At 49.1% G+C, this 25,172-nt stretch overlaps 2 protein-coding genes across 3 annotated transcripts; both read left to right on the top strand.

The window, feature by feature from the left end:
- Positions 1-9,868, top strand: ANXA4 (annexin A4). 2 transcript variants are annotated; one of them, XM_059490726.1, is made up of 13 exons: positions 1-73; positions 3,253-3,306; positions 4,252-4,327; positions 4,776-4,870; positions 5,132-5,245; positions 5,379-5,469; positions 6,156-6,235; positions 6,651-6,707; positions 7,108-7,201; positions 7,667-7,762; positions 8,179-8,237; positions 8,666-8,788; positions 9,040-9,868. In XM_059490726.1, the coding sequence occupies exons 2-13, from the start codon at positions 3,304-3,306 to the stop codon at positions 9,097-9,099; spliced, it is 948 nt and encodes a 315-aa protein (XP_059346709.1). In that variant the 5' UTR covers positions 1-73; positions 3,253-3,303; the 3' UTR covers positions 9,100-9,868. The 2 variants fall into 2 exon arrangements, with proteins under 2 accessions (XP_059346709.1, XP_059346708.1); XM_059490725.1 differs by lacking the exon at positions 1-73 and adding an exon at positions 793-864.
- Positions 9,869-10,870: 1,002 nt separating this feature from the next.
- On the top strand, positions 10,871-24,641 carry GMCL1 (germ cell-less 1, spermatogenesis associated). Its single transcript, XM_059490717.1, has 14 exons — positions 10,871-11,096; positions 11,561-11,684; positions 13,054-13,150; positions 13,860-13,957; positions 14,431-14,543; positions 15,009-15,074; positions 15,250-15,334; positions 15,507-15,597; positions 15,833-15,973; positions 17,992-18,061; positions 21,182-21,257; positions 21,985-22,130; positions 22,267-22,354; positions 23,376-24,641. The coding sequence occupies exons 1-14, from the start codon at positions 10,921-10,923 to the stop codon at positions 23,502-23,504; spliced, it is 1,500 nt and encodes a 499-aa protein (XP_059346700.1). The 5' UTR covers positions 10,871-10,920; the 3' UTR covers positions 23,505-24,641.
- Positions 24,642-25,172: the final 531 nt, after the last annotated feature.

Below are 25,172 nucleotides of genomic sequence, written 5' to 3'. Positions count from 1 at the left end.
ACAAATGTCTTCTATTGCAAGGCTGATTTCCCTGTGTCAGCCCTGTGATCCTGTCCATGGCTGACCCTGGAAGGTAAAACTGAAGTCCCTTTGCCTGCGGGGTTTTGGCTTGAGGGCACTGCCATTTGTGGGGCAAAATGAGCAATCGTTATGCAAAGAACCATCCTAACTGAAATCGCGGCCGTCTGCAATGCAGAGTTCCTAGACAAGGGGCGAGGATGCTGAAGAGCCAGAGGGGTGCTGTGGGAGCACAGGAGGCGTGATACAGGTCAGGAATCCCCACAAACAACACCGGGGAGGAACAGGGCTTCTTGCTCGAGGGTTTTGCTGCCCGTGTGCCCCATGCTGAAAAAAGAGCAAACTGCAAAAGAGCAGTTTGGGGTTTACATCCCGAATGAGCGGTGTGAGTGAGGCTCCCCGAGAGCTTCTCCCTGCCCTGGATCACAATGAACTGCTCAGGGATGGGCAGTTTGGGGTTACATCCCGAATGAGCGGTGTGAGTGAGGCTCCCCGAGAGCTTCTCCCTGCCCTGGATCACAATGAACTACTCAGGGATGGGCAGTTTGGGGTTACATCCCGAATGAGCGGTGTGAGTGAGGCTTCCAGGGAGCTTCTCCCGTTCCTGGATCCCAGCCCAGCGCTCGGGGATGGGCAGTTTGGGGTTACATCCCGAATGAGCGGTGTGAGTGAGGCTCCCCGGCAGCTTCTCCCTGCCCTGGATCTCAGCCCAGCGCTCGGGGATGGGCAGGGCAGGGCTGGAGCTCCCTCGCGTCACCGCCGCGTGTCGCCAGGGCGGGGACTTCGCCACCCGGGGCAGCCGCCAGAGCTCTGCCCGTCTGTGCCAGGGAGCCGCAGGGACAGCAGGTGAGTGCCAGGCGTCCCCCTTGGCACGGCGGTGCCCGGGAAGGTGCCTACGCCCCTTCGCGGCGGGCACTGAGGGCGCTGCGATGCCAGCGGTGCCAGCGGGGCTGGGGCAGCCGTGCCCGGGCTGAGCAAGGACAGGGGGCAGTTCGGGATGGAGGAAGGTGCCAATGCCCTTCTCCAGCGGGCACTGACGGGGCTGCGGTGCCAGCGGTGCCGGGGCAGCCCGGACGGGGCTGAGCAAGGACAGGGGGCAGTTCGGGATGGAGGAAGGGCTGACCTTGCCCGGGCACAGCGGGTGCGGGTTTGGTTCCTGTTTGGTGCCAGGGCTGGCTCGGGGAGCGCGCACGGGCTGAATGGGGCATACAAAAAGCTGTAAGAATCGTGTTTTATTCCTCCTGAGGGCCGTGGCCAGATAAAGGTCGCTGTGTGGGAGGCTCTGCGATGCCTCAGCTGTCTCGGGCTCGGGGCAGATCCTTTCTGGGGTCAGAGCCCAGCCCAGCCCAGCCCAGCCCAGCCCGGGCACAGCCGGGAGCGCAGCGGGCTCGTCCCGCACACGGTCCCGAGCAGCAGGCGCTGACCGAGCTCTGGGAAAGCTGCCCCGGCTCTGGGTGTGCGTTGTGCTCGGGTAAACGTGCTCCCAATACAGGAACTCGTCTGACGGGTCCGGGTTTGCCTGGCAAGGAAAAGGGTCGCAAAGCGGTGGCTTTCCATGCAGAGCCGAGGTGTAGGACTGGAAACGCCGAGAGCTCAAAATGGGAGGGGAAAAGCCCCGTGTTTATATCCTCCTAAGCTGTTGGAACTTTCCTTGGTGGTTCCTGTGCGTGTGCTCCGAACATAGCCAGGAAAACCTGACTGTGTGCAAGCCGAAACTTGAACTGGCCAGCACATGTAATAGTGTCAGCACTTACCTGATAAATCAGGTTTATTCAGCTTTTAGAGGATGTTTGATATGGACCTAAAACTGGCTGTTTAGCTGATAAAGCCTGCCAGGGAAAGATCATCCATGGAAAAAAACAAATCGAGTGATGGGAGGGATGCCTCCTACACTTGCACTCTGTCACCTGGGCACAGTGTTTGGAGCTTGTTCTCTGCCAGCTTTATTGAACCAGGCCTTTATTCTGGGGTGAAGCAATAACATCAGGACCACAGCACTGGCTGGCTGACGCTTGCATGCACAGTTTAATTCTCCAAAGCACAGAGTGAATATTGTTCCTGTCCTGGAGCTGTTTTTGCCCAGCTGAGCTGCACACCAGGAATTGTGTTAAGCTGCTGAGCACCGGCAAATCTGCTGAGCAATTCCCTCTGTCTCTGCTTGCCAAAGGGTGGCTATGGGGAGTTTCATTCATCTGAAGCCCCTGCATGAGGGGTTACAGCCTGGCTGGGCTCTCCCACCTGTAACCTCAGTGCTCATCTCACACAGAAATGCACCAGGAGCAAACCAGCCCTCTCAGATTGAGCAGTGGCTTTGCACTGCTGCCTTCCCAGTGCTCTGCTCTTTCAATTCCCAGGATGAAGAAATCAGAGTGCTGCAGTCAATATTCAGTGTGGTGTTTCTGCTGTTAATGGGTGTTGTGAGGGGATTCTCCCTGAGTGCAGTGCATGCAGCCTCTCCTCATGGTTTGGTTTCCTTCTGCCAGCTCAGAATTTCCCTGCTTCCCTTTCCCCTACCACTGACCTTTATTTTGCCCTCTAATTGACTTGCTCAACCAGCCTGTCTGATATTCCTGTTTCTGTGTGCAGACCAGCTCCATCACAAAAAACAGCAGTGAAATTTGGAGCCTATCTGACAAATTGGCTTTTTACTTCTGTAGAAAGATTAGAGAAGAGCAAAGATGACTTTTCTGAGGTCTAGGTCGTTCCGTGATGACTGGGATTTACGATCAGATGAAAGGAGGCAAACTCAGCACTAATAATTGCTGTATGTGGGTATCTCTTTGAGTCTGCCTTTCCTAGCTCCTCTCCTGGGATGCTGGGATGAACTGGGCTTGTGGGGAAGTGAACCTTGGGCATGAACTGTGGGGAAGTGAACCTTGTCCTGGTACGTGGCATCTTGTCAGGGGATCAGGGACTCAGGAAAATTTGGGTGTGTTCATGCAAAGGCTCTCTGACTGCAAACGAAATTGTGAACTAATAACCCTGGGCAGATGGCAAGGAAGCTTTGGGGGTTTTGGAGGGTTTTGTCAGTTAAAACTACAGCCTTTGCCCAGCACAAAGCAGGGCTGGACACTCAGGGGAGCTGCCCTGGGTGTTCACTTGTGCTGCTCAATACTGCTTTATTCCTCAAAGAATTGGATGGTTATTTAACCAGCCCCATTAACCTTCGAGGGAAGGTGTACTCTATTAATGATTTGCTAGAAAACTAACACTCCCTGTGTTTTATTATTGCAGCTGTCAGTGCCCTGGACAGAGACAATAACAGATTGACCAGATCTGGGCAGGATGGTGAGTGAGAGTGTTTGCTGTGCCAGGCTGTGCCAAGCCTATGCCCTGGCCTGATAAAGGTGGGGAGTGGAGCTCAGATAAGGACACAGCAGGAAGAACCTGTCACTGTCTGTCCCTTCAAGGGGGTGAATTTATCACTTCTCTCTGCTTCCTCATTGCAGAGGAGAATGGCCCGCACACACAGGCTTTTTGCCTTTGGGGAGTTAATGGAAAACCAGATCAGATATTCAAATAATTCAAAGAACATTAATTTCTCCAGATAAAGTTCCTAGGCCAAGCCCCATGCAGACAGACCTGGAACGCTTCCAGGGACAAGGGAAACACTTTTCTGCCCATTGAATGTTGAGTGATGCTTTTACCACTGATGATTTTCTTGGGAACACAAAGAGCTTAGCAAGAAAAGTGTATTTCCCCAGAAATTGCAATAGACCATGGGCAGGAGAAACCTGTTTGTGAAGCACCATTTGGGGTGAAACACTGCACTTCCTGGTGTGTTATTTAACAGAATGATGGCCCTTGACTGCTCTTAGAGAAGTCAGGAATGGGGCTTTGCTGGGACCAGCTTCTTCTGTGATTTACATGGAAAACTGCTGGGAAGAAGCTGGACTGAACAGAGATGTCTGCAGTGTGCCCTTATTTAGCTGGAAAACAGATACTGCATGGGCAGCCACATTAAGACATTTTCTCTTTTCAGTTGTTAGCTTATTTCTTATGTGCCTGGGAATCCTTCTGGAACAAACCATTTAATTTTTGGAATGAACGGAACCTGGTATAAAATCACTCAAGTTTGGAGGGTAGACTTTACTTGCTGTCACTTTCCAAAAGAGATGTTCGCATCTTTTGAATTGTCTTTTGTTTTTTTTTTTTTTTTTTTTTAATTCAGCTCTACTCTGTGAATGTCTCCCTTTGTGACCACTTTTCATAACTCCTCTCCTTTGGCTTTAGGCAACAGTCAAGGGTGTCTCAGCTTTCAGTGCTGAGCATGAAGCACAGGCACTAAGGAAGGCCATGAAGGGACTTGGTAAGTTTTCTCCCTCATTGTTAAACCTTCTTTTTTAGCTCTGCTGGTTGGGAAGGTTTTTTCTGGTGTTAAACCTTCTTTTTTAGCTCTGCTGGTTGGGAAGGTTTTTTCTGGTGTTAAACCTTCTTTTTTAGCTCTGCTGGTTGGGAAGGTTTTTACTGGTGTTTTTTGGAGGGGAAGTTCAGCCATTTGCATCACCTCACTGCCTTGTGAGGGAATTGGGCAGCTTGAGCCCCACTGGAAACCCAAGTCTTGGCCATAAAACATCTTTAGTCAAGGTTTTGTTTTCTGTGTCTGTGGTGTGGTGCTGCTGGGCTGAGACACTCGTGCACACATCAGACCCAGGCCGTGCAAGGATGTGTGTAAGGTTGTGTGCCCATTGGCACACCCAATGGCACACACAGTCCTGCTGCAAGCAGCCTGACTGGTTTGCTTTGGTTCCTTCCAGGCACGGATGAAGATGCCATCATTGAGACCTTGACCAAACTGAACGTTTCCCAGCGCCAGCAAGTTCTGATCACCTATAAAAGCACCATTGGCAGGGTAGGTGCTCTCCAGAGATCACTGCTGTGCCTCTCAGTGGGAGATGGGGACTTTTTGGGTTGTACCACCTGGGTGAAATGTGAAGAACATCCCAGTCTCCACAAGAGCATGATTGGCACTGAGCATAAACTTTCCTTGGCCAAGATTTTTTGTTCTTGTTCACTTCAGAGTAACTGTTCATCCCAAAGAAAGTATTGAACGAGTTCTTCCTCTTCTCAAAGGCTGAGTCTTTTTCTCCTTTCTCCTCTTTCTGATTTCTAGGATTTGATTGATGACTTGAAGTCTGAGCTGAGTGGGAATTTTGAAAGGGTGATCATTGGTTTGATGACTCCTACCACCATGTATGACGTGCATGAACTGAGGAGGGCTCTAAAGGTTTGGAAATCCCTTTTTGTGTTGCATGACTTACGGTCAATTCAGTGTGCAGTGCCATAATTGTATATTAATTATTAATTTCTTATTAAACAAGAGTCCTGGCTGTCACAGTGTTGTCTCTGTGATTCCCTAGGGAGCAGGGACAGATGAAGGCTGCCTGATTGAAATCCTGGCGTCTCGCACCAACGCCGAGATCCGGCACATCAATGAGAACTACAAACTCCGTACGTAGCACGCTCTGCAATTCCTCACTGGCTCCAAAGCCACCTCTGTGTGGGCAGGGGGGTGTGGAGAGGCAGGAGAAGGGTCTGTCAGCAGCAGGGACTACAATTACACCCAGAAATTGAGTTGGTGTAATGGGGTGGGGTGGTTATGTCTGTCAGATGGAGGTCTACCCATGGTGGATCTTTTACCAATTTTATCCTGGCTGTGCTTCTGAATTTTGCCCTGCACCACTCAATGTGATGGCTGGGTTGCTGTGATGAAAGCCAGGCAGGGAAAAAGGGCATCCTGGCTTGTCCTAGTCACAGTGTGGCCAGCAGGACATGCCTGTCCCCCTCCCAGTGCTGCATTGCTGATACCTCAGCAAATCCTGGGGGTGGTTTGGGATATTAGAAAACATTAGGATATTAGAAAAGGTTAGGATATTTAGGATATTAGAGAAAGGTTCTATACCCAGAGAATGGCTGGGCACAGGAATGGGCTCCCTGGAACAGTGGTCCCAGCAGCACTCCTGATGGAGCTCAGGGAGTGTTTGGACAATGTTCTTGGGCACATGGTGGATGGTTCTGTGCAGGCCCAGGAGCTGGACCTGGTGATGCTGGGGGTCCCTTCCCAGGCAGCAAATCCTGCATCCTGTGTACTCTGTGGGCTGTCAGTGACAGCTGTGCCCTTTGTGTGTGCTCTGCAGAGTACGGCTCCACCCTGGAGGACGACATTGTCTCTGACACCTCGTCCCTGTTCCGCAGGGTGCTCGTGTCCCTCGCCACGGTGAGTCCAGGCAGGGCAGCACCGGGGTGAACACCTGCTGGGCATCCCTCGCTCGTTTCACTTTGTGAGCCTGTCAGGCTTGGAGAATTTCCTATAAATCCATTTCCCACAGAGGTGCTTCAAGCTGGCTGCTGTTTCACTTCCCTTGCATTTCACCTTGCCAGCTTCTGCAGGGAGAGCAGCCTCACTCTGCCACGCCTTAATGCCATTTGCTCTTTTTAATAAAGTGGATGGCTGTTTCAAAAGAAAGAACAAATCACACCTGAATCATGTTTTGCTGTATTTGTGACCCATTACTCAATGTCAAGAATCCCATTATACATCTCCAATAACTGGTTTTGAATGGAGAATTTGCAGGGCTGACTTCCATTAGCTGCTCTGTTGAAATGAGTTTTTCATCCTTGTATTACTGCAGGGCAACAGAGATGAGGGAACCTTTGTGGATGAAGCCCTTGCTCAACAAGATGCTCAGGTGGGTAGCAATTTGCTTCCTGGCAAGAACTGTCTGGGTTTGTGTGTGTGATGTGTGGTGAGTCCCTGCTGTTTATAGGCCTCTTTTTCTCAAGGTCGATGAGTAAACCTGGAGTTGTGCTAGTCAGCAGTGCCCCAGGTGAAGGCTTGATTGGGAATTAGGAAATATTTTTCCCCCATAGGAGTTGTCCAGCTCTGGCACAGGCTGTCCTGGGCAGGGGTGGTGTCCCCATCCCTGAGGGGACTCAACAGCCACGTGAATGTGGCACTTGGGGACACGAGTTAGTGGTGAACTCAATGGCCTCAGAGGGCTTTTCCAGCCCAAATGGTTCTATGAAGCAAAAATCTCATTATACGCACCTGGTGTTCTCAGTTGTCCCCACTTTGTTCATGCCTTGCAGGCCCTGTACGAAGCTGGGGAGAAGAAATGGGGAACAGATGAGGTGCAGTTCTTGTCCATCCTCTGCACAAGGAACAGGTGCCACCTGCTCAGAGGTAGGGCCTCTCTGGTGTCCTGGGTTTTTTCCCTGCTTTGAGGACAGTATTTTGTAGGAGCTTTGTACTTATTTATTAACTGGCTGTGATCCCTTCCTGAGATAACAGATATTCTCAGGGCCAGTGGATTCAAAATGGGGGTTCAGTAAAACACCCATCCAACTTCCTCCAGCCTGTGAATTGGAGATAATGAAGTGTGACTCCCATGGGACAGAGCTAAACATGGAAAATGTCTGCATTAAAAAGCAGTTCTGGAAAATCCTTGCAGCGGTGGCAGGCTAATTAGCAAGAGACCTGATAATTAAAACGAATTGTTTCTGGGGGGCAGCCCTGATTTAGCTGCCAGTGTCGTGGTAATGGTGCAGTGTTTGTACAGGCTGTGAGGAGCTTGATCTTGCAAAGTGATCCTCGGGGGGCACACACTGCAGCAGCTCACTTGGCTCTGTTATCCAACTCTTCCTCCAGTTTTTGATGTGTACAGAGTGATTGCTAATAAGGACATCACAGACAGCATTAAATCCGAGATGTCGGGAGACCTTGAGGATGCTTTGTTAGCTGTGGGTGAGTTCCCTGCTTCTAATCTTTGTCTACAAACTAATTAAATAATTAAAGACACTTGCCCTGACTGTTTGCACAGCTTCAGGAGGCACATTCTTTCTCACTGTTTTACAAGGCACAGCGTTTTAATCTTTGCAGATGCAAAGACCTGGTTAGAAGGCTCTGTGCTTTATATTTCTCTGCTTTGGCAGATGGCATTTGCTGCGTGGAAGCCTTAAAGCTTTAAAAATATTTTATTGCTGTGCACTGGGCATGGAGACATCAATTGACAGCAGGTCACTGACTCTGGATGTCTGCACTGTGCTTGTTGAGTTGCACTTTTACAGAATAAATGTCTACACTGAGAAGGTGCTGGAAGGGAAGAATTTATCCTTCAGTGTTTATTGGTTTTAATTATCTTGTTCTTGTCTCCCTTACAGTAAAGTGCATGAGGAACAAACCTGCTTATTTTGCTGAAAGATTGTACAAATCCATGAAGGTAAAGAGATTTTGCTGTTTCCCCCCCTGCCTCTCCATGCTTAAGTCAACAGCAATTAGAGAAAAAGAAACTGTGTTAATTGGGGGAAAAAAAATAAATCAGAGGTTTTCTGTGGAGTTCTTTTCCTTCAGGAGGTTCAGAGGTTTTCTGTGGAGATCTTTTCCTTCAGGATGCTCAGAGGTTTTCTGTGGAGATCTTTTCCTTCAGGATGCTCAGAGGTTTTCTGTGGAGTTATTTCCTTCAGGAGGCTCAGAGGTTTTCTGTGGAGATCTTTTCCTTCAGGATGCTCAGAGGTTTTTAGTGGAGCTCTTTTCCCTAAGGAGGCTCAGAGCTGGTAGTGGATGCCTGCATTAATGCAGAAATGGTCTCGTCGGGAGTGGATGGCAGGGAAGGCCAAGGCTCAGTGCCTGTCCCTGGTGTCCCTGCAGGGCCTGGGCACTGATGACAGCACGCTGATCCGGGTGATGGTGTCCCGTGCCGAGATAGACATGCTCTACATCAGGAGGGAGTTCCTGGCCATGTACGGAAAATCACTCCACTCCTTCATCAAGGTGAGCTCGGAGTCCTGCACACGCCTGGGTTTGCTAAGCAGCACCAAGGAGACCCTCAAAACAGCATTTGGGTATTTTAGAGGAGGTGGAATGAAGGAGACTTTACATTTATCTGCTGAAAGCCTCCCTGAATGTTCTTGGTTATTGTCAAAGAGGATACAAACCCTGCAATGAGCCATTGATGCTGAAGGGAATCCTGCTTTCCACGGAGCTGCAAAACTAATGGTGTTCCTTTTTCCTGCTCTCTCTAGGGAGACTGCTCAGGGGACTACAGGAAGGTTCTGCTCAGGCTGTGTGGTGGGGAGGACTAAGGAGGCCTGGGGAACCTGCTGGGTGATGGCAAGCAGCTGATCAGTTTTTTAGGTTGGAAAAGACCTTTAAGATCATCGAGCCCAATCATGATAAAGAATTCTTTCTTCTTTTTTTTTTTTTTTTTTTTTCTCTCCCAAATGCCTTATTAATTACTCTGATTATTGACTTTGGTTAGTTCATGTTCTGGTTAGGTAGTGGCCGTTCTGGCTGACCCTTTTGATACACTTTTATGCTTGGAACACCCATTTGCCTACTAACTGGGCTGGTGAAGCCCAGCTTACACAGAATGCTGTAACCAAAGGTATAAAAGTTATTTCCTGAGCAGCTGCCCCTCTGCTGTTGTGCTCACCAGCAAAATGAATCAATCAACTAAAGCAAACCTGAGAGTGAGAGGCTGCACAGGGAAAAACCAACCTCAATGGTACCTGGAGACTGCAGAACATGGGTCCGCGCCAGTTGTTCAGTAGAATTAAAACACAAAGAAACCAAATATCTAAAATACAAGAGCGTTTACATATTAACTTGCCTCTGTTAGTGTGGAGCATTAACAGCCTGGCTGTGCTGTGTGTATATGTTGCCTGTAAGTGGGGAAATTGTCACTGGTGAATGAGAAAAACCTTGTTCTGCCCTGTGCTTTTTGGTCTGTCTGCTGGATCATGGGAGTATAAATAATTATACTGCAGAGGTGCTGCCTGGGGTGGGTTTCAGTGCCTTGGGTCTGGCTGGGTTTCAGAGCGTTGAAAAATGAATAAAGAATTTGTTTCTGTATTTCCCATTGCGATGGTGTGTTCTGGGGGGGGGGGACGCAGCAAGAACTCGTTTTGTCCTGAGATCCTGGATGGGGAGTGGCTGCAGCGCTGCTTTTTATGCTAATTCATCCACATTCTCTTAGTCTTTGTATCATTTTCCTCCGGAAAGGACTATACAACACATGACCTCGATCTTTGTCTCTTCTTTATCTTCTGGTTTCTGGAAATTGTCCTTTCATTCATGCATTCTACATTCCAGATGTCCAGCCTCAACAATAGGTTTCTCTCCCAGGCTTTGTTCATTGAACTACATCAGAGTTCGTTTATGTTTTAGTAAGTTTTAGTAAGTTTCACTAAGTTTTTTGTAAGTTTCAGTAAGTTTCAGTAAGTTTCAGTAAGGTTCCCAAGCTTTCTACTAAATCAGCTTATGGGAACTTTGCTAAACGCTGGATAGGAGTAATTTAAGAATAAAGCTAGATATAGATATAGATATAGATATAGATATAGATATAGATATAGATATAGATATAGATATAGATATAGATATAGATATAGATATAGATATAGATATAGATATAGAGATATAGATGATATAGATATAGATATAGATATAGATATAGATATAGATATAGATCTATGTAGTGCTTTATTCTCAAATATATAGATACTACATATACTATAAAAATATAGAATATAATAAATTATATATTATATTACATATTATATATTATATATTTATGTGTTATATATAAACACATATAAGAAATATATATATTTCCTAATATGTTTCTTAAATATATATATTTCTATGTCTTAATCATTACGTATATATCGATATATGTATATATAGGTTATGTATAAATAAATAAATAAATAAATAAATAAATAAATGACCAGGGGCGGTCTCGCTCGCCCCGCAGGCGGCGCAGGAGCAGCGCCCGCCCGCGCAGGCGCGGAGCTGCGGGCCCGCGGAGCTGCGGGGCCGCGGCCGCCGCTCCGGCCGGGGCTGCTGAGGCGCCGCCGCCGCTCCGGCCCCGCCGCGCCGCGGCCCCATGAGGCGGCGGAGCGGCCATGGGCTCGCTGGGCAGCCGCGTGCTGCGGCGGAAGGCCGGGCTGCCGCGGGGCGAGGCGGCGGCCGCGGGCAAGGGCGGCAAGAGGAAGCGCGGCGGCGCCGAGGGAACCGGCGACAGCGACAGCGACGGCGAGGCCGAGCGGGAGGAGCGGCTGCTGCACCTCCGCGGCCGCAGGTCTGAGGGACGGAGCCGGGCTGAGGGGATGCGGGGCCGGGCTGAGGGCATGCAGGGCCGGCCCAGGAGGATGAAGGGCCGGACCGGGCCGAGGGGATGCGGGGCCGGGCCGGCCCAGGAGGATGAAGGGCCGGACCGGGCCGAGGGGATGCGGGGCCGGGCCGGGGGCATCCAGGGCCGGCCCAGGAGGATGCAGGGCCGGGCCAGCGCGCAGCCCCAAGGGGACACCGCAGGTCCCGGCTCGGCCTCCCCTCAGAGCCCGCCGGGGAGAGGTATCGGGGTGGGTGAGGCCTCAAGGGGTTCCCCGGGTCGGGGAAGGCCCCGGCGGGCTCGGTAACGCGGCGGCCGTCCCGGGCTGGGCAGCGCCGGCCCCGGAGCGCGTGGGAGCGACTGTTGCCGCTGTAACGGGACGGTCTCGAGGGGTGTGCCTCACTCTCCGTGGTCTGCTGTTTTGTTTTTGCTAGGAAAAAGTTGAAAAGCACGTCGAAGTATATTTATCAGACTCTGTTTCTGAATGGGGAGAACAGTGATATCAAAATTTGTGCTCTGGGAGAGGAGTGGAACTTGCACAAGATTTATTTGTGTCAGGTAAGTGGCTCCTTTCTAGCTCCCAGTAGGAACTGTGTTTTTAATAAAAGGATGTCTGAGAACTCTGAAGTATGACTGGTAATCTTTTATTTTTTCCACTTTACATTTAGGAGTTTAACTCTTTTTGTAGATGTTAACAGTTAACCAGCTCCTGTTAGCAACAGGAGTTCCTGTTGGGAAGCAGAGCTTTAGGTTCATATTTCAAAAATCTTTTGCTTCTCATGCTGCTTAATTATGTTGTTTAATTTTTTTTATTCGTAATCTTGGTGCATGGCCCAGAAAGGATGCTGCTTCCACACACATTTCCTGTTGGGCTGGTGTTGAGGTGGAGTCCTTTGTGTCTGTGTTGTGGGAGCTCAGAGGTGCTGGTGGCTTTGCTGTCTGTGCTGTGCCCTCAAACACCAAATTCCCTTGTGCCCGTGTCTTTCAGGGGCTCTGCCCTCGGCAGGGGTTGGTGTGAAGCCCTCAGGTGCCGTACCCGGACAGGAGCTGCAGTGGCAGCCAGAGCAGGGCTGTGACACTGTGGCACAGGGAGGTGCTCCGCACCTGGCTGCACTTTCTCTGGTGCCACAAGTGACAGGAAAAGCCAATTCTGAGTTTTTTTGGTGGCTGTTGCTGTGTCAGTGCCCGAATTCCAGAGCAGCTTCAGCAAATGCTTGTGTGGTCCCAGCGAGGGGATTGCTTTCCATTTGGTCAGGGAATGCGGTGCTGTACAAATAGACTTTATTTTTTTGATCTCTCAGGTAAACTTCATTGATAGCATCTCATAATGGGCACATCTGCTGCTGGGAAGGAAAATCAGGAACCCTAGTAGAGCATTATCTTTCCCTTCCTTTGGATGGAAACCTCAAATTCTAGTTTTATGTGCTTTTCACTTAATAATAAAAGGTATATTGCTGTAAATGGTGTGTGTGTCTGTGTCCTTGGTATGAGGCTGCAGCCTTGTACAGTAATTTGTATGTCTTGCATGCCTTTTTTTTTTCCACCCCTAACTGGCATTCCCTAATGCCTGCAGGATTTGTTGTTTGCCAGTAACCTTAAGGACTTCGTTTTTGGACTAATTCTGTCCCCACTGGTGATGTGGCGTGTGGGAAAAAGAGCTTTTGTAGCTTTTCTGGCCTTTTCAAACTCTTTCCATACTCTGGTTACGCACACGTAGCCCAAACTTTCCTGTAGGCATTTTGAGTGTCAGAAACAGCAGCTACAGTCAGCCCCTCGAGTCTGTCAGAATGTTTTAGCTTGTGAAAGCTCCCTTAATCTATTTTGTTCTGCATAAAGGGAAATATTAACCGTGTTGGTGCTGCTTTTGGCAGCTTGAAGTGGGACAAAATCTCTTGGTTGAGTTATTTTTCTCTCTTCCTTCATACAGTCAGGCTACTTTTCCAGTATGTTCAGTGGCTCTTGGAAAGAATCCAGCATGAATGTCATAGAGCTGGAGATTCCTGATCAAAATATTGATGTAGAAGGTAAGTGGGAGCCTTTCATTTTAACAGAACCCTGAAGGGAGAGCTTAAGTTAAACCTGGTGATGTTCAGAGAAGGCTCATGAGGTTCAGCTTCTCTTTGTGCAGTTTTTCAGCTGTCAAGGGTGCTGGAGAGTTTGTTTAAATCCTGGGAGCTCAGTAATGTGACCGTGTTCACAGGGGTCTGAGGGTGAGGGAGGAGATGAGGATCTGACTCCGTGTTTCAGAAGGCTTGATTTATTATTTCATTATATATATTACATTAAAACTGTACTAAAAGAATAGAAGAAAGGATTTCACCAGAAAGCTAGCTAAGAATAGAATAGGAAAGAATGATAACAAAGGCTTGTGGCTCGGCTCTCTGTCCGAGCCAGCTGACTGTGATTGGCCATTAATTAGAAACAGCCACATGGGCCAATCACAGATGCACCTGTTGCATTCCACAGCAGCAGATAACCATTGTTTACATTTTGTTCCTGAGGCCTCTCAGCGTCTCAGGAGGAAAAATCCTAAGGAAAGAATTTTCCATAAAAGATGTCTGTGCCAGTTACAGACCCCATGTTGTGTTTTCAGTCTGGTCAGTTGCTCTAGATAAAGAACCAGCACTGGGACACAGAGAAGGTGTGCAGCGAGGGGTTTGGTTGTGTTTAGGGACTTTAGGGTTGTGTTTAGGTTGTGTTTAGTGCCTCCCTGTGACTGTGTTCCCTGTGCAGCCCTGCAGGTGGCCTTTGGCTCGCTCTACAGAGACGATGTGCTGATCAACCCCAGCCGCGTGGTGGCCCTGCTGGCCGCAGCCTGCATGCTGCAGCTGGTGAGTCAGAAATGCCACAATTCCTTCTGTCCTTACCTGAAAGGAACGCAGCAGTTCAGGGCATCCTCGCCCACGAGGCCGTTTGCACCCAGAGGAATGAATCAGCTTTTCAGCTAAATGGGGAAAAAGCCAAACACAAAGCAGTGGGTTTATTGGAAAATGCTGTGACTAAGGTTGAGGTGTGAGATTAAGTGATTTGTGAGTGATATCTACAAGTAGATTAAATAGGTTTTGGAGCTCGCTTGCTCTACCCTGAGGGCATTCAGTACCCTTTTCTTTCATGGGAAATGTTCTTTAGGAACGTCTGTGTTTCTGAGGAATGATGTTTAAATGGTTTGAACAGTGTAGCACCAGTCACTGTGGGACTTGGGGGATGGCTCAGGCATGAAAATCTATGTGAACAGCACGGTGTCTGACATTTCCTGTTGGGAAGTGAACACTCAGAATGTCTGTGTGCTTTTTCCTCCCTGCAGGATGGCTTAATCCAGCAATGTGGTGAAACAATGAAGGAAACCATCACTGCCCAAACTGTGTGTGGTTATTACAATTCTGCAGGGACATATGGGCTGGACTCCGTGAAGAAAAAGTAAGAATTGCTGTCTCCAAACTGCTTTGGACATTGCTAATTAGCACTGGATTTACACACAGTAGCATAATGACCAGGTTAATTGTTTCAATATTTTTTTGGAATAGAATCTTAGAACATCAAAGTTGGAAGAGTTCCATAAGATCATCCAGTCCAACCACCCACCCGGCACTTCCACTGAAACCACTAAACCACATAATCCAGAGGCAGATTCACACCTCCAGGGTGGAGGTGGGACTCTATTCCAATGCCTGACCTCCCAAACAGGGAAAAAAACATCAAGTGCCTAATCTGAATTGATTGAGTCTGTCCAGCTCCTTCTGCAGAACCCTTGTGCCCTCCTGCAGATCCACAATCCCACCCAGCTCAGCGTTGTCTGCAAATTTGCTGAGGGAGCAGCTGTTGCAGCAGTGTTGACACAGAGAAGGAACAAGCAGAGGTCCTAACTCCTTGCTTTCCATGCAGGTGCCTTGAGTGGCTCTTGAACAATCTGATGACTCACCAGAGTGTTGGACTCTTCAAGGAGCTCAGGTACTGGGGCTGCACTTCCCTTATTGGGGCTGCAGGGATGAAGGACAGTCCCTGCCCAAGGCTGGAGCCCACTGCAGATCACTTTCTGGGCATTGCTGGTTGCTTGTGCCCTGCCTCCCCTTCTCCTTTTTCTCTTTTGTGTCTCACTGACCTGTTACAATTGATTTTTTTCCAGCATAAACCTCATGAAGCAGCTGATCAGCTCCTCCAACCTGTTTGTGCTGCAGGTGGAGATGGATGTGTACACTGCTCTCAAAAAGGTGCTTGCCTGGGGCTCAGTGCAGTGAGCCTTTGTGGGGTTGACTGGAAGTATTTAATAGAATAGCAGAACTTTTATAGAAATGAGTGCACTGTGGAAATGTCTCTTATTAGCATGCAGATTTCTTAGCTGAAACGTCAGCTGACTCACTGGAATTTCTTTGTTTTGCCCAGTGGATGTTCCTTCAGCTCGTGCCTTCTTGGAATGGCTCTTTCAAGCAGGTGCTGTCTGAAGCTGATGCCTGGTTTGCTGAGCGCAGGAGAGGTAGGAGGAGCTGCCAGCCCTTGAACACCAATAATTCTCCATTTTCATGCCAAAAGCCACTCAATAACCGTAATAAAATCAAAGCCGTTAAACACCAATAATAACTTTTTCTAACCAATAATAACTTTCTCTAACCAATAATAACTTTTTCTAACCAATAAGTAAAACCCGCAGTATAAACAGGGTGTGGGAAGGATTTGGGGGTGCAAACCACGGTGTGGGTGCTGTGTTGCAGAGTTTGGGGGCGACGTTGCCTTCCTGGAGTCGGCGCAGGGCAGCGCCTTCGTGCCCGTGTTCGCTCACCTGAGGCTGCAGTACATCATCAGTGACCTGGCCTCGGCCAGGATCGTGGAGAGGGACGCCCTGCTGCCCGCAGGTGAGGCAGGGAGGGAGGGCTGGCACAGCTGGGGCCTCACCTCCACTCCTGCCTTGGGTTCCTTCAGCCCAGGGGAGACACGGAGGGGCTGGGCATGTCCCAGGAGGGACAGAGCTGGGGAGGGGGCAGGAGCACAGGGCAGCTGGGTGGCACTGCGGTGACAGGGAGAGGGGACACAGGGTGGCACTGCGGTGACAGGGAGAGGGGACACAGGCAGCTGGGTGGCACTGCGGTGACAGGGAGAGGGGACACAGGGTGGCACTGCGGTGACAGGGAGAGGGGACACAGGGTGGCACTGCGGTGACAGGGAGAGGGGACACAGGCAGCTGGGTGGCACTGTGGTGCGGGAAAGGGGACACAGGGCTGTGATGTAAGGAAAGGGGACACAGGGTGGCACTGTGGTGACACAGAGAGGGGACAAAGGGCCTGTGATGTAAGGAAGGGGGCACAGGGCACGTGCTGCGTGCAGGAGGATCTCTGTGCTGGGAACTGCTGTCTCAGTTTGGTGCTTGCCTGCCCCTGTAATCTCTCCGTGCCAGGGTGCAGCTGTGTTGAGATCAGAACTTTGGCTCTTCCTTTACAAGGAGGCTGAGATAACTCCTGGGCTGCACTTTGGAGCAGGCTGGTGGCTGCCAGCATTCACTATGTGAGGGGATGCTTTGTACCTGAGAGGCTGCAGGCAGGGCCTTTGCTGGGTAGTTTGTGCTCTGCTGGAAGGTTATTCCAGATGAAATTGTTCTCAAGGAGGTAGAGAAGCAAATCACACTGAGTAGTTGAAAGTAGTACTGTGATTATTTATTTATTTTTATACTCTGGTGTGTAGGTCCTGGAGGGGAGAACTGAAATTCTGTGTTAGGAGTTCACAGCAGTCTGATGTTTGTGCAGAAAAGGTGCAAGAGACAGGAATACATAATGTGTCTGTGTGAGCACAGTGTTTGTTGTTCTGTTTTATTGGTGGCTTGTGAACATTTCCTCAGCTATGCTTTTCCTCTTCATAAAGCAGCAGCTGAAATGTGAGGTAGGAAATAGATACCTGCAATGCACAAACAGAGAAGACGCTCTCCCTCCTGATATTTCTTCCTTCCCTTCTAGCACATCCATTCTCTGCTCCTTGCCTGTGTAGGTTTCCTTAATTCATTTTTTATTTGCAGTTGTACTTTGGTTGATGCCCAGTTTGCTCCTATCACAGTCTGTACTTTCACTCTAGAGTCAGTGGGACAAAGGCTGGTTTGAATTTTCCATCCATGATCTGGCCTCTCCTCCCTTCTGTCCCATTCACCAGTTTCCTGGATTGGTTTGGTCACATTGGCTCTCCCTGTTCTCTCACCCAGCCCATTTCCCAGAGGTGGTTCTCATTTCTGACCTTGCCCGTTGCCCCATTTGTTATCTTGACTAAGAACTTCTTACACCCTGTGATGTTGGGATCCCTTTTGTGTAACTGCCTGGCAAACCACTGAGTTTTGTTCTGTTTTATCTCTTGGTTGCAACATTAAATTAACACAGCCAGTAAAATCTTTGTGTGTTCTCCAAGGAAGACATGATTTATGTTTATTCTTAGCAGGGTACAACTTGTGTTTGTTTTACCATATTTGTTTTAAGTCACTGTTTTCTTTTATCCCTTGATTGTGTTTTCTTCTTCTTTAGCTTGCGTAGAGTCCCCCTGGGGTTTCAGAGCACAGCACCTTCTCCCCAGAGCTTGCTAACAAGCTCCTTGGCTGAGCAGGGCTGTGTGTGCTGAGAAAACATGTGGAGTTGCATCACTTGTGGCAGCAGTGGGTGTTGGAGATGAGCACAGTCTGGAAGTCTGGAGTGGCTGCTGTTAGCTGTGGGTGTTTATCCTTTCCCCTGTGCTGGGGCTGGAGAGCACAGGGAGTTACAGGGGGTGGGGTGCACACACTTGTTCACAAGTGTAACTTTATTATTTCTATCTAATTGTATTTCTCTATTTCTAATGTACATGACCATCCCCATTCCCAGCTCCAAAGACAACACCAAGCCTTTTTTTTTTTTAATTTTAGAATGGCTGTCCTCTGTTTACAAACAGCAGTGGTTTGCCATGCTCAGAGCAGAACAAGACAATGATATTGGGTAGGTATATTACAGGCTTTATTTCTCTCTTATATTAGAAACCTTCCTGTCACGGAAATTTTGACATGAATTATTTGGAGTTTACATTAAAAGGAGGGGGGAAGCATACTTCAGTGCTTTTGAACTGTTGATCTCTGGAGCTCTCAGTTCCCCTGGGCTGGCTGGTCCCCCCTCCCTCAACCAGCAGAGCTCTGGAACACTGATCTGATGGGACCAGAGGGAAATGCTGGGTGGGGGACACGAGTTCTGTACTTTCCTTCATGTGGGTTAATGCTTCTCACTGGCACTTCACCTGGAAATCTGTGCTGAGGCCGTGAGAGGGGGAATTTCTGAGCCTTCCATTTTAAGGATGCTTTGGCCATCAGACTGTTCCTCTTCCTTCTGCTTGCTCTTGGCCGTGTTGCAGTGAGCCAGGTCCTGGATTTAACACCAAAACTATGGCAAAATGTAGCTGGGGGAGTTGGTGCCGCCTTTGTCTGCTCTGCTGGCTCCTGGAGTGCTTTGAGGAGAAAAAATGCCAAGTCAGGCAGCTGCAGAATGCCTGTTACCTCCCCAAACCCAGCAGGCTGACTTGCTCCTTTGTCCTGTCACCCAGCAGGTGACACTGTGGGCAGGGACGTGTTGGGCTGTAACAGGAGCTTCAAAAAGCCCCAAAGTCCGGTCTGAACAACAGCCAGGATCTTTAGAAAGTTGTTCTCTGAGGCAGCAGTGCTTTGGGAAGTGGTGGAGGCAAGGTGCAGCATTGTGTGGCTCTCACATTCAGCTCCTGCAGGTGAATTTTGGGTGGCTGTGCCCTGATTCTGGTGCTGCTCTCGTGGGAAGGGTTTTGCAGTGCTGCTGTGGCTGTGTCTGAGAGCAGTGTCACCTCCTGGCTCGTGGGGAGACAGGCTTCCCAGGGAAGTGAGTCAGCAGAGGCAGTATTTGCTAATTTTGATGTGTTTTGGTAGTTGAGTGCAGTGGGAGCATTGGAATTGCCAGCCACTGCATACACATGCTTCTGGAAAAGGGAGTTCCCACAGAGTGAGGATGATGGGGGTCATCCAGCTTGGAAAACAGCGATTTCAAAATTCAGCTACAGCTGAGGATTTCAATGGCTTTTGGAATGGCCAGAGTATTTCTCCACATTTTTCTTGCTTGTTTAGTCTTCTCTTTTGTAGTATGGGTTGCTTATTTCTTTTAAGACAGTGAAAAGCAAAGGTCTCAGCCTCAGAAGGGCAGACATGCAGCTGTTCTTTTGTGTTAGTGCAAATGTTTTGGCCATTTGACCAACGTGTAGCTGCAGGAAAAGAATTCAGGTTTTATAAGCCCATGGTTTATCCAGCTCTGCTGCTCTTCCTCTCACACCTCCTGCCCATGTCAGCATCAAACACATGTTTTCCCTCAGGGGTAAGGAGGCAGACGTAGGAATCAGAGCAGGACGTGAATCTGACTCCTCAGAGCTGAAGTCAGGCTCTATTTCCATATCCCACCTGGTGCAGGGCATAATTGCACCTGCTTCTTGCAGCACTGGCAGCATGGAAGTGGCACTGCCTGGAAACTGTGATGTGGCTTTAGGGAGAGGAGAAGAAAGCGTTTCCTTTTTGCTTTGAGTTTGCATTCAAAAGGATTAAACATTCACTCTTCAGAATTGGAGAATTTTTTAGTGTTAGCAGTTAGTTTGTGGCTTTGAACTGTAGCTGCTCAGGGTTTACTTGTGTTCAAGTGGATCACTTTTTTTTTTAATTAAACATGTGTTTTGTGGCAGAAGCCAGACAGATCCTTCAAGTCTGGGGCTGGAATCACTTCTGCTCTTAGCAGTCTCTTTGGCAGTGTGCAAGAAGGAGGCAGAATGGCTCCACTGTTCCCTGTGTGGCAGCTGGTGGAAGTGGTTCAAGCTGGAGTTCTGCATTGTCTGAGGCTGCTCGAGGCATGGAGAGGGGAATGTTAATGTCAGTCTGAGCATTATGGACTAATGTTTGTGAAATTTGTCACTAATTAAACAGAAATAAATCCTTTATCACCATTACTGCATTTAGGTCAGCCGCAGAACCAGTTCAGCTGGAAGATGTGGAAAAGCGCACGGGAGGTTCCTGGGTGAATTTGTTGAAGTGTGATGAGCTGTATGCATAACCTGTTCTTTGAGCACTTCACCTCCCAGGACTGGGTTTTACAGACACGACACAAGAGACCTGGGCTGAGCTTACAAAAGATTTAGCTGTGAGTTGCTGTGGAGTGAGCAGCAGGAGGAGAACAGAGGCTGCATCTCTTCTGGCTTGAAGGGCACTGCTGGGTCCTGTGGGTTTGCACTTGAGGCTGTGGGGATTGATGTCACTGGGATTAATAAAGTTCACTGCCAGCCCTCAGCCTGCTGTGACTTGGACACTTCCTGGCAGTGGGTGTTGGGTTAATGCTGTCATGGTGAGAGAAGCAAAGTGAGTAACACAACTGTGCAAAATCAGGGCTGATCTCACTCGTGCTGGCTCTGCAAGGCTGTTGTACGTGCTGGACATGGGGAGTGTTGGGTGAGAGGAGCTGATCTTGGTGTGGGATGACACAGCCCAGGGCTCTGCATCTCAGGAGCTCTCATTTCTTGACACTGAGGGGAAGTGGGGTTTTTTTATGAGCACTGAGGGGAAGTGGTTTTTTTTAGTCAAGTTGCATAACCAGCCCCTTGAGAAACCTCTCCCAGTGTCTCGTGGCTGCTGCTTCATAGCACTGCTGTCGTGCAGAGCCCTGCAGCTGTGCCCCAGCACTTGTCTCTGGTTGTGTCTGAGAAGTCAGCCTGCTGTGTTTAAAAAACACTTGGGTTTTTACAAGGCTGGGAGAATGCATTGCATTGCAAGGGCTATTATTTTATCTGGAAAAGTTCTTTTGTAGAAGTCCTGCCCTAACTGAGGTGTCAGAGCCTGGTTTATATTGCAGTTTTGTAGTTGATGGGACAGTTTGGGATGGAAGAGGCTCTGGGAGCTCATCCTGTCATGCCTCTGCTCAAAGGGTCAGTTGTGAGTCCCTTCCACCTCAGGGTATTCCATCATTGCGTGGTCAGACAAGCTTACCCCGGTCTGTTCATCTTCCCCACATTAAGGTATCACACAAAGGTGTTGAAGTGTCCTTAAAGATGCTGGTTTGGGTTTTTTTCAGGCCTCAAGAAATCAATAAGGAGGAACTGGAAGGAAACAGCATGAGGTGTGGTCGCAAGCTGGCCAAGGATGGTGATGTAAGTGTGGCACGTGGCAAGCTGCAGGGCTGGCATGGCTGAGACAAGTCAGGCATTTCCAAATCATCTAAGTCCTCATTGGCAAACTGTATCAAAAGGTGTCATGGAGAAAGACACCATATTTTCCTCCCCAGAGAGATGGAAGCCATGTCTCTGCAAGGAGCAAGGAACTGGAGTTTCATTGTGCTCTTGTGCTGCAAGACTGGGAAAACTGTTAGTGCAGGCAGTTAAACAGAGCTCTGATCACTTATCAGCTGGAGAAGGAAGTTCTGTAGATAAAATGTGTAACATTCAGAGCCAGGGCCCCTCAGTGACTTTAGGTAACAGGTCTTGTGAAATGAGCTGAGAACATTCATTTTCCCGTTGAGGTCGCATAACCCAAGGGTGCTCAGGGCATGGCTGGGGCTCACAGATCAGCCCCATTACCCAGTGCTGGTATGTGATACCCGCTGCTGTGACGTGCGTCCTGCCTCTCTGGGAGGCAGCTGACCCTCAGCTGCTGTCACACAGTCCCCTGCGGCGTCCGGTTGTCCCCACCGAGTTGTGTGTCCCAGGCAGGTGCTGGCAGGGATCCCTGAGCCCCCCGAGCAGCTCAGGAGTGACCGCTGGGAGCTGGGGCGGCCCTGCTGCTGCGTGTCACAGCGCACCTCAGGCTGTGTGTGTCCCCTCTGTGTGTGCCCTCTGTGTGTCCCCTGTGTCACCCCTGCGTGTCCCCTCTGTCCTGCAGTACTGCTGGCGCTGGACTGGCTTTAACTTCGGCCTGGACCTGCTGGTGACCTACACCAACCGCTACATCATCTTCAAGCGCAACACGCTGAACCAGCCGTGCAGCGGCTCCGTCAGCCTGCAGCCGCGCCGCAGCATCGCCTTCAGGTGCAGCCCTGGGCCTGCTCCCTCCCTGCTGCCAGCCCTGCTGGCTCTGTCACAGCGTGCTCCCCACCCTGCCTCCTCCTCAGCAGTACCCGAAATCGGGGAGGCTGAGGTGGTCTCCCCCCTGTGCTGCCCCCAGGTTGCGCCTGGCCTCGTTCGACTGCAGCGGGAAGATGATCTGCAGCAGGACCACGGGCTATCAGATCCTCACTCTGGAGAAGGACCAGGTGTGTCTGTGGGCTGGGGTGCTGCAGCTCAAGGCATGAAAAAAATGCTCAGAAGTCACCGGTGCTTTTGAAGGGGAGTTGCTGCTCCTGTTGGCGTTGCTGATGTGGAATCTCAGGCATTCCTGTTAGAGGTAGTGGGTAATTAGGCTAATTTGTGAAGTGGATCTAGAGTAGGGTAGTGCGAGTGTTGATAATGTGAAATTAGTTCCCATATTAGTGAAATGAGTGCCTGTGGTGTTGCTGTCTGCTGCTCTTCAGCACTGCTGGCATCACCCTCTGCATAATCTGGCCATCAGACTGCTCATTTAGAGGCAAATCCAGAATGTGAAGACTCTCATAAACCGAGGAGTTAAAAGGATGTCTGTATGTTGTTTAAGAGTTGGATTTATTACTCTGTTAAGTAAATTGAAGAAAGCCCCAGAGAGGAGTGGAGTTTTCTCAGAGCAAGTGCCCTTTTCCACCCATTGCTGCCAGCAGGATTTAGTGGGGCATGTGTGGGACTTGGCTAATCAAGTTTCTCAAATCCCAGCCAGCAGTGATACAAAGGTGGTAACACAGAAAACCTTTCCTTGTCAGTGCCATCCTCACTGGAGGGTGAAGTTTCAGTTTTGAAGTTTCGGTTGTTTTGCATCCTCACGAGGTTGAAGTTTCAACTTTGCTTCCCCAAAACCAGTTCCTAGAGTGGAACCAAAAAAATTCCAGCCCACAAACTGAAGTTTGCTTTCTGTTGTGGAATGCCTGGCTGGTGAAATCTCCCAAGTCTGAGAGCTGTCCCTTCCTCCCCAGCATGTTGGAGGGGAAATGTGCTCCAGCATTTCCTGTGGCTGTTCCCTGTGCTGCTAGGAGCTGTGGGCAGGCTGAGAATGTGTCAGTGTTATAAACTCGAGGTGAAGGGGAGCTGTCTTTGCTTTATGTTTATATTCTGATTTTAGCCTGCAGCCATTAAGCTGTGCAGAGTGAGTGCTGTGTCAGTGTTGTGCTTTCTGGTCCCCTCACCACACAAATATCCTGTGTGCTGCAGGAGCAGATCGTGATGAATTTGGACAGCAGACTCCTGACCTTCCCCCTGTACATCTGCTGCAACTTCCTGTACACGTCCCCAGAGAAGAGGGCAGACAGCGAGGCCCAGCTGGATCACCTGGAGTGCTGAGCCCTGCCTGGCTGGACAGGCCTTACACTGTGGCACAGCCCTGGCCTTAGTGCTCTCCTATGCAGCTCTGACATTAGGTAGGCCAAAACCAGTCATCTTTTTCATTTTTTATAATTTTATTTCTGTTCTGCGTCAGGCAGGAGCCATTCCGTGTTTGAGAAGTGTTGTCACACTTGGGGCTTTTCTGGGTGAAAACTGAGCCAAACTGGAAATAGGGAATTTGTGTGGATTCACAACTTAGGAAATGACCTGTTGGACTCTGAGCACACATTGTAGGTTGTGTGGGTTTTGTTAGTGTGGGGTTTGGTTGTATTATTTGTTGGGTTTTTAAATAACTGATCTGTAAATACCAGATCCATATTTTGCTTTTTTCCTGGTCCTTTTCTCTTAGGGCCAAATAATGTCTGTAAATGTGGCATCTCAACTTTGGTTATTTAACTGCACAGCCTTTCCCACCTGGTGGGTTTAAACCTTTTTTTGCAGCTCACACAAACACACATTTCATTCTTGGTCTTGCTCTAACACTGCAGCCAATAATTCTCTGTCTTTTAGCAGGTTAATTTACTAATAAGGATGTTCATAAATGAATTATTTTTCCATGTACAGCGAGTACTCCAATGTCCTCACCATTACTTGAGTTGTGTCAGCAGCAGCTCTCAGCTGGAGTTCTGCTGAGTGCTGTCTCTACTCACACAAACCAAATACCAGTTTTTAAACATTTTCTGTGGCTTGTTTTAGCTGTTACCTTGGGAATACATCCCATGTTAGCTCAGGAACTTGTGACTTTCCAGTGCCTTTTGAGTTGTATGTGTAACACCAACTTCACATCAGTTCAGCAAGGTCACAGGATCTAAAGGCAGAGCTGGGAACAAGAGATTCCTCTCCACTTGGTGTGATGGCTGAGTCGTGTCATGGTACACTCTGTTCAGTCTTTGTTGGGTTTTATGTTTGTCTCTTACAATTTTCAATTCTTACAGCAGGATTTTTTGATTCAAACTGGGAATTTTTGCCTCGTTAATGCCTATTTTTTTAATGTCAGAAAAATATAAAACCATTTGTACTTTATAACAAGGGTAAAAATATGCTGAGCAAGATAGAAAAACATGGCAACGTGTCAATAAATGATTTCAAGTGGGATATTTGTCCATGTGTGTCCTTTCCTGCTGGGAATAGCTTTTTGTGCTGGGTTCAGCACCTCAGTGTGATCTTGTGTTGTGTCACAGCTTTGGCAGCAGAAAGCAGAAGCATTTTCAGCTGTTCAGCTGCTGCAGCATCGAATTTATTTATAGAATTACATGTATTTAGATACTTAACCCTGGTTTTAATTAGAAGTACCCACTCCTTAAGGTTGATTCCATGGAAAGCAACAGGGGCAGCTGGTTAATGGCAGAGGGAGCAGGTCCCTCAAACCCAGGTGGGTTTTTTGCAGCACATGAAAGCCTGAGCTGTGCAGGGTTTGCACCCCTGCCAGGGCCCGATCCTGCTGTGCCCTCTGGACCCCAGTGGGACCCACCCAGTGTCCCCAGGATGTGGGATGTGGAGCAGGGAACTCACCTGGGTATTGATTTGCCAGGCACCAACCCCTTCCCTTGGTCCCTGGGTGTCCCTGGGTGTCCCTGTGCCCTCCTGGCCGTGGGCACTGCCAGTGCCAGGGGCAGCCCCTTCCCA

Source organism: Ammospiza nelsoni, chromosome 30, assembly GCF_027579445.1.
Source record: "Ammospiza nelsoni isolate bAmmNel1 chromosome 30, bAmmNel1.pri, whole genome shotgun sequence".
NCBI classification, from domain to species: Eukaryota; Metazoa; Chordata; class Aves; order Passeriformes; family Passerellidae; genus Ammospiza; species Ammospiza nelsoni.
The sequence above is the reverse complement of the archived record's forward strand: the minus strand, read 5'-3'. Positions and strand labels throughout refer to the sequence as shown.